Source organism: Telmatherina bonti (assembly GCF_933228915.1).
Source record: "Telmatherina bonti genome assembly, chromosome: 13".
Taxonomy (NCBI): Eukaryota; Metazoa; Chordata; class Actinopteri; order Atheriniformes; family Telmatherinidae; genus Telmatherina; species Telmatherina bonti.
The window spans coordinates 14,000,388-14,013,643 of record NC_136611.1 but is presented as its reverse complement, the minus strand read 5'-3'; the positions used below and the strand labels follow the sequence as shown (position 1 = coordinate 14,013,643).

At 36.7% G+C, this 13,256-nt stretch overlaps 1 protein-coding gene across 2 annotated transcripts in view; it reads right to left on the bottom strand.

Annotated features, from left to right (window-relative positions):
* Positions 1-210: 210 nt before the first annotated feature.
* The window catches only part of commd10 (COMM domain containing 10), a 79,464-nt gene continuing 66,418 nt past the window's right edge, over positions 211-13,256 (bottom strand). The window contains exons 6-7 of one of the 2 annotated variants that reach the window (XM_079251862.1): positions 12,435-12,494; positions 211-850 (exon numbers count right to left, since the gene is read on the bottom strand). In XM_079251862.1, coding sequence (XP_079107988.1) covers positions 809-850; positions 12,435-12,494 — 102 coding nt within the window. In that variant the 3' untranslated portion in view covers positions 211-808. Of the gene's footprint in view, positions 851-11,769; positions 12,160-12,434; positions 12,495-13,256 lie in introns of those variants that run through there. The other variant, XM_079251863.1, reaches the window with a different exon arrangement.

Below are 13,256 nucleotides of genomic sequence, written 5' to 3'. Positions count from 1 at the left end.
TCACTGGAGAAAAACAAGCCATTCAACATTTTAAATTTATCCCACATGTTGCATAGGTAACAGGCACATGAGTTAATTAGCCCTAATTCTATTGACATTTAATATAATTTTTTAATTCAAGTTTTTTTACTCCATTTCAGCTGCTAATCCATATGTGGACAAGCAGTTCCTGAGGCAAATTTAAATAAAAAAAAAAAAAAAAGAGAGAGAGATGGGGACTAATTTTAGAAACGCTACAACATGAAGTAAAAGTGACACAGAAATCAGAGACAGGCTCCCATTAATTGAGATGACTTATTCTTGAGACATGTTTTGCAATTCGGTGAAACAGATTTGTAATCCTGGAAAATGTCTCATGTAGTCAGATCTCAAGCCGATAAAGCAAAGGAAGAAAAAAAAATGCAAATATTTATATGTCAAAGCCATTTAGTGTCAGTTGTTTTTAAAGGCTTCAGTAAGGACAGCTAAGAATCGGGGACAGAAGCTGAGATATGAGAGACAATGTTATAAACTTTGAGTGGTTTAACCCTCAGGATACAGAAGGGTAAAAGAGTTTTCAGGGCTGGGATGAGGGCTCTTTAACTGTGTTGGAACTGGAGATTAATGGGTCAACTGGGGCTCAAGGCTGGGTAGAGCAGCATGTAAGGTTGGAGAGTTGTGGGGAGTGTTGGTGGGGTCATACAGCTGGGAAAAAAAAGAGGGCAAATTTAAAGTAGAGGACATGTTTCCCAGTTCATCTCAATAAAAAAAGATGCCATTTCATTCAAGCCAGCAGCCATCACATAAACATGCAGAGAAGACACTGGAGTTACATCTTTTTCTGTCTGTGCCCTGCAGCGAGATGCTCAATCTGCAGAGATAATAAGAGAGGGAAAAAAGGCAAAATAAATGATTCAATTTTAGGATAGCAGGGCAAACTGATGATTTCCAAAACATTTGTTTGTGTGGGGTCTGACCACAGGTGGCTTATTAGTGCTCAAAGCAGAATGGTCATTTGGAAGGAAAATAAATGGAGAACAGCCGTGAATATGTGATGTGGGCCTGCTGGAAATAAATGATGACAGACAAAGAGCCGGCTGAATTATGTCTGGCAATTTTAAATTTCACTGGCATGACCCTAAAAAATATGACAATTTTTGAACGACTTCCTCTGTCAGTCAGGCTGGAGGGACCTTGGGATGGGAAGAGACACTTCAAATGTGTTTGATGTCGACCATTGCAGAGCTGAAAAACTGGGAAAAACTGCAGCAAACGGTAATCAAGATGGGAAATTACATACTAGCAACTTTAAAACCAAAGACTGTTTAATAGAAGAGGCCTGATACCTATTTAATTATAGAACTACTGTATTTGTAGTGTGAGCACTGATCAGAAGAAGGGATACTGGCTAATGAGACATTAATGACTGGCACAGAAAATATACTTAAGTAGAAGTTTATGTGAAGATTTGAAGTTTGTTGACAGAAAATCTATCAGAGCCAGAAATGTTTTGTTTTTCTGTAAGGCCTTCTGCAATGAGCAGTGGCAATATTAGGGAGACTGCTGCAGGGTCCTGGGTCACCCCTGAAATTTCATCGTCGCTTAAAGACAGAAGGAGACAACAAACATTCCAGATGTATCTGTTCAATAAAGCCAACTTTATTTACATGGATAACCAGTGTGTAAAATAAGGACTGACGTGGGACAAGGGTCTGAAAGATTTGGTGGGTAACCCTCATTTACCCTTAAAAAGTAGAACCAGGCTTCAGTCAGTGGATTCCAGCAGAAAGGACAGCTTGTGTTGATTGGTTCATCATTGGTCTTTCTGTGTGTGTGTGTGTGTGTGTGTGTGTGTGTTTACTCTGAATAACAAGTAATGTTTAAAGTCCTTTTTTCCCCCGTCTGTCACATGAAAGCCTTTAGAGTTTGTAATACCAATTAGTTCTTTTTCAAAGATCAAACCTTATATATTATTCATTAAAATCTGTAAACAGAGTTTTGTTTTTGACATTGGAAAGAGATTAAAGCTTTTCTTTAGGGGTTTCCACAGATCCAGCAATCCGAGTATTTCACACACTTACTAACCAAAGTGAATAATCCTGCTGGACATCGCAGTTAGTGTTTGACTGGTCATCCCACACTAACATCTTGGCCAACCCTGCTGAAAATGTCGATGATGTGACCAGAATATGACATAGACTGACACTCAGGCTATGTTTTAAACACTGTGATTTAAACCTGCCCTTCAGCTGCAGCCACTTTATTTAAGTATTTGGCATAATTGTTTTGATGCTTGAACAAGTGATGGATGATGTTTTAATCACAATTAAACTCTGATACAAGTGTGAAAAAAGCTGAAATTCACAGCTTTGAGAATGTGAATGTGCTTCTGAAGGCATTCGGTTGTACGTGAGGGAAATATGAACGGGGAAGACATGATGCTGAAAAGCCAGAGTTAACTCCAAAGCTGACAAAGCAACAAAAGTGACAAAGGTTCAAAAGAAATATGAACAGAATCTGTGTTTTATAAACTACCAGAGGATCTTTCCCTTGACAGAGCAGCACGGTACTGTCTGCATGACATGACTATCAAACACACGTCATCAGGTCAGATTAGCTTTGATAAAAGTTAACCATCTTAAGTTGGCCTGCGGTTTAAATGCTGTAGGTTAAATTAATCACATTTTAATCAATTCCAGTTTAGCTGGGATCATGATGCAGCTTCATAAATGAGAACATCCAGAAATATTAAAAATTACATCCCAAAATTTCATGCATGCATAAACTAAATTGGCTACAGGGGCAGGGCAGCATGGCTCAAATGTGATGATTACATGATCGGAAAAGTCTACGTTATAACTAATTTACTACAGGGCAATGGCTGTGAGAACCCAGTTTCACACTTCCTTAGTGTTTGGGAACCAGTTGAGCTGTAAATCTGAAGTGCTAGATTTTAAGTAAATTTTCATCCAGTTTTTCAAAGTTACATTTTCATCAACAGTTTTAAAAGATGTGAAAATAGTGTAAAAATAATTTCCCAACAAAAAACTTATGTGGCATTGCTGATGTGAGAATATATTTTAAAGGAAAAAGAAAAAGAAGTATCAGCTCTACTAGTGCAGGTCTTTGTTAGAAGACAGCTTGTACCACTGAGGATGTTTTACAGACAAAGCAGCAGATATATGAATCAGACTTATAGTGCAAAAAGAACCTTTCAAGCTTTCTATATCTTGAATAAACAACTGATTCTGTGCATTCAACTATTTTTCTTATCTAACCATCAGTCTAAACACATTACAGTGCAAACACAAAGCAAAACTTTCCTCAGACTTCAGATTTTATGCTTCTTTCAGTCAAAATTCAAACTAATTTCTTCCTGTTAACACAAATTTGACTGAAAACTGGAGCAATAGTCATATTCTCATAGGTTTCCTTTGCAACGCTCCTCCAGCAAGAAGGATAAATCCTGAGACATGACAATGGGAGCTCTTTCTGCTCCTCACATATGAACCAGAACACTATGTTAAGCTTGCAAAAGGCCTTGTGTAACAAGGCTTGTAGTTAATGAACAGTTCATTTAATTTGGTTGTATCTTATTCACAACTAATAATATGAACTGTCCAGTCATGTTCTCATATCATCATTTATTTTTTCTACCCTGTCCTGTCCAGCATCGTAGCATACAGAATGGTAGTCTGTGCGACATTTAGCCAGACAGGTTTACTTTACCAAGGGAGACATGTTTCATATACGGCTGTCCTTGATAACCTGACCATTTTCATTTTTATGATATTCATCAGTCCTGATATGGTAATGCTGAACCTGGCAGGGGAGGGGACAGTAGGAAGAGAGAAATATATCAATATTAAATCAAATACGTTGTGTTGAGAGAAAGTGATGAAAGAGATGGTCAGCTTTTCGAAGATCCAAGCACAGACACAAGATGCAGGCTGGTGATATATCTGAAAAATAAAATAAAATAAACAAAAGCTCTGCAGGGAGAGAAAGCAAAGTGGAGAACAAACACAAAGCTGGACAAACATGGTGAATGGCTGGAAATGGTTGCTCCACATAAACGGGGGATCTGACAGCAGATAAAAAAAAATTTTTAAAAAAGAAAAGAAAAGGAATATACAGTCTATAGCTGGAAGTGTGTTTACGTGTATGGCTGCAGGTCGGTTCATGACAGAGAGGATAGTGGTAACCTATCAGGGTTATTGAAGGCAATTGCTGTGAATAACAGACAATAGGTGAAAACAGAAATCCAAAAATAACTTGGAAAGAAAAATGTATGAACAATCTAAAAGCCATAGACAACAGCAAAGATGAAAGATCTTCTGATGTCATCAAGCTGACCGCCACCTCTTTAAAACCACATTAATTACTGGTAGGATCATTTCCATCTGAATTCAGAAACAGACTCACTTCCTTTCATGTTCAGTCTGAGGATTTGTCAGATTTACACCTCAGATATCAGAGAAATGTGACTTGCTGTTATATTATGTGCTGATGGACTCGCCTATCTACAGTAAATTGGTATACTAGACCTGAAGAATGTTACCAATCTATCATGGCCTCAGGAGAACTTATATTATATTGTCTGCTTATGAAAGCATTTATTTTCTCTTTTTGTACATCACACTTTTACACGCCTCAAGAAACACGTGAACTGCAGCACTTACTCAGATGTTTTGGTGCCTTGACTGTAACACCGTATTTTTCTATTAGTTTCATCTTGACTTGGAAAAAATCAGAACAACAACATTCTGAGAGATCATTAATAATTCATCGTAAAGCTGCAAAAACCATATCCCGCACAAGTCATCGGAATACCAATGTCTTCTGTCAGTCTGTTTTAAAGACTATCATCTCAGTTGATGGGACACAAACCAGCAGGAATGCTCAAGCAGAAGGGAAAAAATCTAATGTAGGGCACTGAGCAATTTTATTTTTTTTTATTACTGAAAACACAAAATCTAGGACTAGGGCTTCAACCTGCACCTAATAGTACTTAATAGTTACCTAATATGGCCAAATAATTAATCGTATTGCTTCATATGATAAATAACACTGTAATGAGTAGAAGCACTGCTTTATTTTTTGTTAGCTAACGTCCACATCATCAACATTAACTGAACTGTCTAACAATCATATTAACTGTGAATAATGAAAGGGGGTGAGTGTCTGATGAAGAATTACCACAATCTACCTGTTCTCAGTAGGATATGTGTACTTAAGAGTTAGATTGCGTGGTTGTCAGAATGTTATGGTGTCCTGTTTTGGCACTTTTCTCTGTTCTGCTGGAGAGAACAGTATTAAATATTTTAATAACCAGACACACATTAGAGACAGTGACATGCAAACACAAGAGCTCTTGACACAGCGCAGATTTAATGTGACAATCCCTCCCCTAACTGTTCACTTTTATTAGCTGCTCATGAGCCTGCATGGTCGCCGTAGAGGAATGTTCCTCATAAAAACAAGTATCTGTGCAGCTCAGCACTGTTGTGACTATAAGCTGTTGCTTTCCAAAACAACTCACGATCACGTCATGTGAAAGCGATGATGGTGGAGCTGACGTCAGCACATGCACGCACAAGCATAAGCATGTATAAGCATGCAACTCTGTTCACAGTCCTGAATTAAGATTTCATGTGCTTTATATAAAACCATTAAAGCATTACAGTGAGGTGCAGAGAGCATTAAAAACAACACCTTTATTAAAAAGGAAGACATTAAGTAAAAAGAGAAGGGAAAATGTTTCAAATCAAAGTTACAGTGTGAGAAATTAACAGTTATTTTGATAAAAGGCAGCACATAAAATAGTTTATAACCATGATTTAAAACAGCTGAGTTTCAGCAGACCTTTCAGCAGTTTTCTTGAAGTTTGTTCCACAAACAAAAACATTTTTTTCTTTCACAGTGAAAGAAAAGAAAACTTTTATCTCCTCCCATTAGTTATTAGTGACTGATTCCACAATCCCATCCCATATTTATTTACATAGCACTTAGAAAATACAACATGTGGTTGACCAAAGAGCTGCACAAGTTAAAACACGGGACAGAAATGATTGTAATACAATAAAAGCTGTGTCAAACTCACACTGGACTATAAGTTAAACAATAAAAGCGTGTTTTTAAAGAACATTTAAACTGAGGGAGCTCATTCCAGAGCGTTAGAACCATAAGAGAAAAAGCTTTATCGCCTCTTCATTTTTTTCACCAGTAACATCTGGTCATCTGACTGGAGGGAACGAGAAGGGATGTACAGGTGCAGCAAGCCAGACTGATATACTGGTGCAAGACCATTTAGAGACCTAAAAACAATCAATAGAACCTTGAAATTGACTAGGAAATTGAATAGGAAGCCAATGCAATGAGGCCATACTGTAGAATCTTCTAACTAATAAAATGCTGAGCAACTAAACTCATGTGCTTTGTTTAAATGGACCAGAGTGAATGTGACAGTTCAGACCAGATTAAATAAATATAATCACAGTGATAGTACAACCATGAAAAAAGAAATTTGGGATGCCTTGTAAAAAAATAATATATATATATATATATATATATATATATATATATATATATCAATCAGATGCAAAACATTTTAACAGTTTCTCTTTGGTTGTTTATTTTAAACCTTTATCTAATCAGTTCCAATTTAAATATTTGATATACCTTAATATAGTTAAAACAGGAGCAAGTAACGTGGAACGGTTCAAAATGTGTGATGGTGAATAGGGAGGTTTTCACTATTCTATCAGAGACCTTTTCTCAAAGGAAAATCTGAACAAAAATAAATGGAGAGTTTATCAGCTGCTGTATTTAAAACATCAAACAAAACTTCAGAAAATCCATAAAAATCTCTGCAGGGAGGCTGAAACTAGTTATCAGTGGCCATGATCTTCAGGCGCTGTGGTGCACACTGAATAAAAAATGGACACGTCTGTATTTGAATTTAAGGGGGTTGTTTTAACTCTTACTAGTTATCAGCCTACATTCATTCTGAGTATCCGTACCGGTGGTTACTATATAGTCAAAGTATGTCCCATTAGAATTTGTTTGTTTTAGAAAACATGATAAGAACCTTCTTTAACTTTTTTTTTTTTTTTTTTTTTTTGGCTCTTTAGATGCTTTATAACTATGTCAAATATGAGTTAAACCACAGCATATTTAAAATTTATTTGTATAAATTTTCTGTCTATGTATATGATAAAAGAGTTTATGAGCCAAAATTGTCTGCCTGCAGTCCATACCTGTTGGTGCAGTACAAAAACAACAACAAGAAAATATAAATACAAAGTGATGATAGACTCATTAGCAGATTAAACCATTCAAACCAATGTCTTTAAATTGGTAATGCTTTCAATGTGTTTACTGACCAGCTTCATTCTGTAGAATATAAACAAATTAACATTTAATAATAACACACTAAAAAACTGGGACAGAGACATGTTAACCACTGTGCCGCATCCTCCTTCCTTTAAATTACACACAGCTCTCTGCATAATAAATAAATATGTCAAAAACCCAGACAGCCTACTTACAATCGGTTGCAGCTGTTCCTTAAAAATGCAGAATAAATTTAAACTTAAATGGTGTAAAAATATGATTAAATATCTTGGGATGAAAAAAAGAATCACAAAATTTGACAAACCTCTACAGTTTGATATGAAACATTACAGTAACCCAAGGACAGAGGCAGACTTGCTCTCCCTAAACTAAAACAATATTATTTTGTGGCTCGGTGGAGAGCTATGTACTGCTGGTGTAGAACTGGCTTCACAGCTAAATGGAAACACATTGAGAGGTTTATTACAACTCCCATTTCAAACTACAATTGAGCATAATATGATTCATTAATCACTTAAGAAATAAATTTAAGTCTCGGGGGTTCTCCTGGCCTCCCTCTTGCCTTTGTGTGGGCGGGGTCACATTGGCATGATCACTCTTCTCTGAACACGTTCCACTCTGTATGTTCTGCATGTGACACAGTCACCGAGTCATCCTGCAGGTTTATTCACTAGCAGCTAGTTTTCTTTGTGTGTTTCTCATTTATATTAAACTTGTTAGTTTCTGGTGCTTCCAACAGTTAATAGCTCAGGCCTCTGCAGGGGGATTATGAATCTAAGGTTGGCTTGTATGTGTGTGTATGTATATGTGTTAATACAGGCGAGTGTGTATGTGTGAATATGCATTTACATGTGCATATGTATGTCTTTCTTTCTCACTTCATCTCTTTCTCCATGAGGTGTTTTCTCTATCTTTCTCTTCTATCCTCTCCGGTCTGGTCCTCTTTATTGATATCTTCAAAAAACATGCAAGTAACTCATAAAAAGGACAATGATACACTCCTTTATCCTCAGACTTTTGCGCATTCCACCAATAAAAGCATGGATGTTTTTTTTTTTTCCTATCTTAGGCATACCAGAGACCAGTTATATGTCCATCTAAAATTACTACACGCCCAGAGAGCTCAAGAGAAAGTGTATATTCTAAAATGTAGGTTTGGGTTACATGTCTGGACAGTGTTGAGTAAAAATATGGGTATAGTAATACTGGTGTCATAAAGATTTCCCATGCGTTGCTGTCTGAGGACCTGAATGTTACTTTATAATCTTTATACCTTTTTGTACTAAGATTTACCAAAACTTCCTGAATATTTTCACCGTGAACTTCATTGCAGATAAAAAAAAAAGTTATTGCTAGCTCACTTTATTTATTTTAAAACATTAACTCTCAGATTGTGTAGCGTACAAAGGTGGGTTACAAGCCATAGTCGCATGGAAAGACTAAGCCTTTGATGAATGCTTCTTTTATACCCAACTCTGACACCCTCACAGCTGTTGTAGGTACATTCAATAAACTTTTCGTTCTTTTGTTACGTGTCATTTACAAGTTTTTTTTGTCAGTTTTAGTGGCATTCAATTCTATATTTGTTTACACTTTCAAAAGGTAAGTTGTTTTCTGAAGTCAATAGTCTTAATTTGTTTGTGACTAACCAACTTACATAAAATTTAAACTAATAAAGAATTTAACATTTAAATCTGTGTGGCATTTAAGGGAAACAATTTCTTTCTGGAAATGGGTTTTGTAAATAAACAAAAGGTGGAAAAGCTTTTGGACTTCAAAATTACAGCAGTTATTTTTCCCACAGTAAACCTCTCTGTTTTCTAAAAGAAAATGTGATACACACATTGGTTGAATAGGCCCTGTCCCACTTTTTAAAAATTTGATGTTTAAAAAAAGAAAAAAAGATTTCTTCACGGTATGCAGGCAACAAAGATTATACTATAGTAATAAATACTGAAGGGACGATTACAAAAGTAATCAACTTCAATTACACCATTTCACAGCATGTTCTGATGGCCACCTGGTAACATTTTCCATTGAGCAGACTCCCTGAAGTTCAAAAGAAATTTTTACCCTAGATAGCATCGTCCCACTGAATAGGAAATTTTATTGGTAGAATGTTGACATATTTTCTACTGTGCGGAAAACGTAAACATCCACATCCAAACATAAACCTTACACAACTTGCAAGTCACCATGTCCCATTGTCCAAAGCTTGTAAAAAATTTTCCACTTTCTCATATAAACAAATACTTAACAGAGTTGCCTTTGACATGTTTTAAGTCTTTGTTTGGGTTTCTTCTTGGTTAAACAACAGAAAACAGACAATCACTTATGTATTTTACTTAAAACACTTCAAGGCTCCCTTATCCACAAAACATGAGCTTAGAGGAGATTTTTTTTTTTTTTTTTTTTTTTTCAATCACTAATCCTAACGAACCTAAAAGGCAGACATGAGGTAAAACATAAATGTAAATTTGTCCACCGCTACAGGTGAGTAGTGGGTGCAATGGCGGATGGCTTTTGTGTATCCTAGAAACCATCTATCTGTGTGTGTGATCTGTTGTGCAGTTCTGTCAGTCCCACAGGGCTACAGCCACATACAGAGGTGAGTCCATTAGAAAAGCTGCACACACTCCTTGCTGATGGTGTGGTTTCCAGCAAAAACCTACAGTAGCTTGTCCTATAGCACACAACAAAGCATGTCAACAGTTTTAACAGGAACATGCAGAAACTCAACTCAATGGACACACAGAGACACACACACACTCCTCTAATCATTTTTACTGGGACAGTGTATGCTCAGATCTCAGTATGACTGTCGATGTGCAAGTTTCTTTTTTCTTCATCTTTTTTTTTTTTACCCAGGCATTTCTGTTCGGCCCTGCCATCTGTTCTCCATGCTGTGGGACATGGCGCTCCCTTTGGCTGCAGGCATTCTTACATGGTGGCAACAAATTGTCAATGGAAGTTTATCAGAAAAGGTTTATGAAATGGTTTATGTTGCGACAGTGAAGTCATTTAATAAGCTTTATTATACAGATAGTATTTTTTTTCTCTCTGCATGTGTTACAATAATATGTGGGGTTTCATTAAAAAATCACAAGAAATAACCTATATATTGTAATTGCTGGCTGTTTTTTCTGTGGATTAAATTATCTTTAAACAGTTTGGGTATCTCTGAGGGTGGCAGCTGCTCATCCATTTTATAAGGTGCGAGTGGGAGTGATTTTGCTGTTTGGTTTAGTGTGCACTTATGTCTTTATGACCTCTCCACATGCCAATTATCCTATTAACACAGCTTACTATGTGCCAAAGTCAGAGACAAACAAATTGAATTAAATGTTAAGCTGCTTGCCGATTGAGGGAATTTTTTTCTCTAATGTGAAAATACAGTTTCTAAACTATTTCAACATCCCTTTGGCAAAGAGCAGGGAAAGGAAGTATGTAATGCATTTTTCTGTGCTTGTCTGGGTTTGTGAAGCAGTGGCAGCAGCTGAGACGAAGTAGCCTATGAGATTTAACTTTTTAGGGGGGAAGTTGATGTGTTTTAGACCTAAATTGCCAAAAACATCAGTCTAAGTCCAGCAAAGCTGCCTGTATTTATCCATCATGTGTTTACAGTGTCATTAACTCAATATTGAATGATGTGTCTTGGTGTAGTTTGGAAAATACATTTAAAGGCAAACTGAACTTCAATTTCTTCCTTTTCAAGACCGACCAGTACACACATGAAATGAACCACTTGCTGATGTACTTGCACTTATGAAGACTTCAGGATACCTTGAAATATTTGGGGGTTAAAAAAACTTCCTGTATAAAAACTTCCCAAGAACTGTGGCCATAAATCAAATCAGACAAACATTTCACCAATTTAAAAAGAAAAAAAGGAAGCTAACTAGTGTATTGAAGTAAGATGTTAAAGAACAAGCCAAGTTGAAATAAAAACAAAACTCAGCGTTATTGATGTAAATCTCCAGAGCAGAGCTATCAGATAGATCTGGCTGGGTTTCCTAAATCTCCTGAGAAAAACAGCACCTGGGAATCGGTGCTTCAAAAACCTGGAACTGAAGTAGAAAATAGTAGAAGAATTTCTAAACATACAAAGACACAGAGAAATACATGTTAGAACAGGCTCGTTTCAGTGTTCATCGACACAAATATGCTTACACACATGCAAACACTCAAAGACTGAAACATCCCAGAACTCCCATCTGTTGAACCAGCAGTCCAGGTTGGTCTTAATGAGAAATAATGAGCCTTCACTAAACAACAACAGGCTGCAAGAATTTCATCTTCAATTCAGAGTTTAATAGAATAACAAGGAATGTAGTTTTCAAGCTACAAAACCCATTTGTTTTGAATGAAGTTACACTCGAGATTTAATTTCTTTTTTCCCCCTGGGGGTACAAATTCAATTTCAAGACAGCTGAGAATTGCAGATAAAGTAAGAAATGTACATAGCTGTCTGGCATTATTCATCTCACTACAAGTCCTAAAAATGTTATGAAGACATTCATTTATGTACAGTTAATGTTGGCAAACAGCAGGGTTGTCTCTAAAATATGATCCCATTTCTCACACAAAACTCTGTGATGAGGACAAACTTGGATTGAAAAGAGCTCAAAAGGGAAAGAAACTCCTTCCTCCATGCTTGACAGTTTTCTCTAATAAGTCAAAGCAAGACTGGAATTGCTCAGCCTCCAACAGCTGGCATAGCTGTCAGCATCAGCACTAACAACACAGTGTTTTGTGTGGGTGTGGTTGTACACAGAGCGCCAGGCATCAAGTTAGGGAATCCAACTGCCCTTGCACCATTTCAAGCTGAAAGAAAGAAAACAAGATTTTGAGTGAGAAAAAAAAAGAATAAATAAACAAAAAGAAAAAATGGAATAAAGACCTCATAAACACACACACACACAAAAGAGAAGAAAAATCCAGATAGACTTAGGCTAAATGTATCAAGGTATAAAGCAGACAAGTGGGCAGATGGATGTTGTCAGGCCAGGGTCTGCCAATCAGGAAGAAATGCACCATGCATCCTACACACTGACAAGTGACACACAAACAAAAACACACACAAAACAGAACATACAGACCTTGTTGTAGAACTCAAGAAGCTCCTGGTGGTTAAACTCAGCAAAGACGTTTTCCTGATCCTGCAGAGACAAAGATAAGAGTGAGAAGAAAAAACAAAAACAACCCATGGATAAAAGTTTCCAAACCTAAACAAGAACAACAGAGCAGATGAGAAAAAGCAGCAGTAAGAGCACATGCGAAGGAGTCACGGCTGAGACTGGCTGAGCTGGCTTCTTGTGCTTTCTATAAAAACCTTCATTAATTATTTCTAGTCTCTGCACAATATGTTGCATCTCTAAGTTTTATCCATCAGAATGCTTAAAAATAAACTTGACGTCACAGTTTAGGTAGTCGTGGAGAGAAAATCCATCACTTTCTCCATTCTACTGGCTTATCCTCAAAGTGTTGAAGGGGTCACTTCATTTTTTGGTCATTGTGTTCAAGCTCCCTTTGGGATGCTGAGTAAACTCAGCAAATGCAAAGATTTTCTTATATTTCAAAGTATATTGTCAGCTGGAAATGGTACAAAGACTATTAAATGCTGAAACAGAAAATATATGCTCACTTTTATCTAAAAAAATATGCGGGGGGGGGGGGGGGGGGGGGGGGGGTAAAAATAAGGCACGTCTACCACTATTTTGCAACCCCAGGTCTTAACAATGTAAACAATGTAAATTGTGTGTGAGCCAATAAGATGTACATTTGCATGGCCCTTATTTTAAAATTCTTGCCTGACATATTTTGAAATTTTGCAGCACTTTGGAGTCTCAGTTTTCAGGTTTTCTATTTCTTGACATTCCAAACATGTTTAAATCAGTGAGTTTCAGACAAGCCAGTTTAGT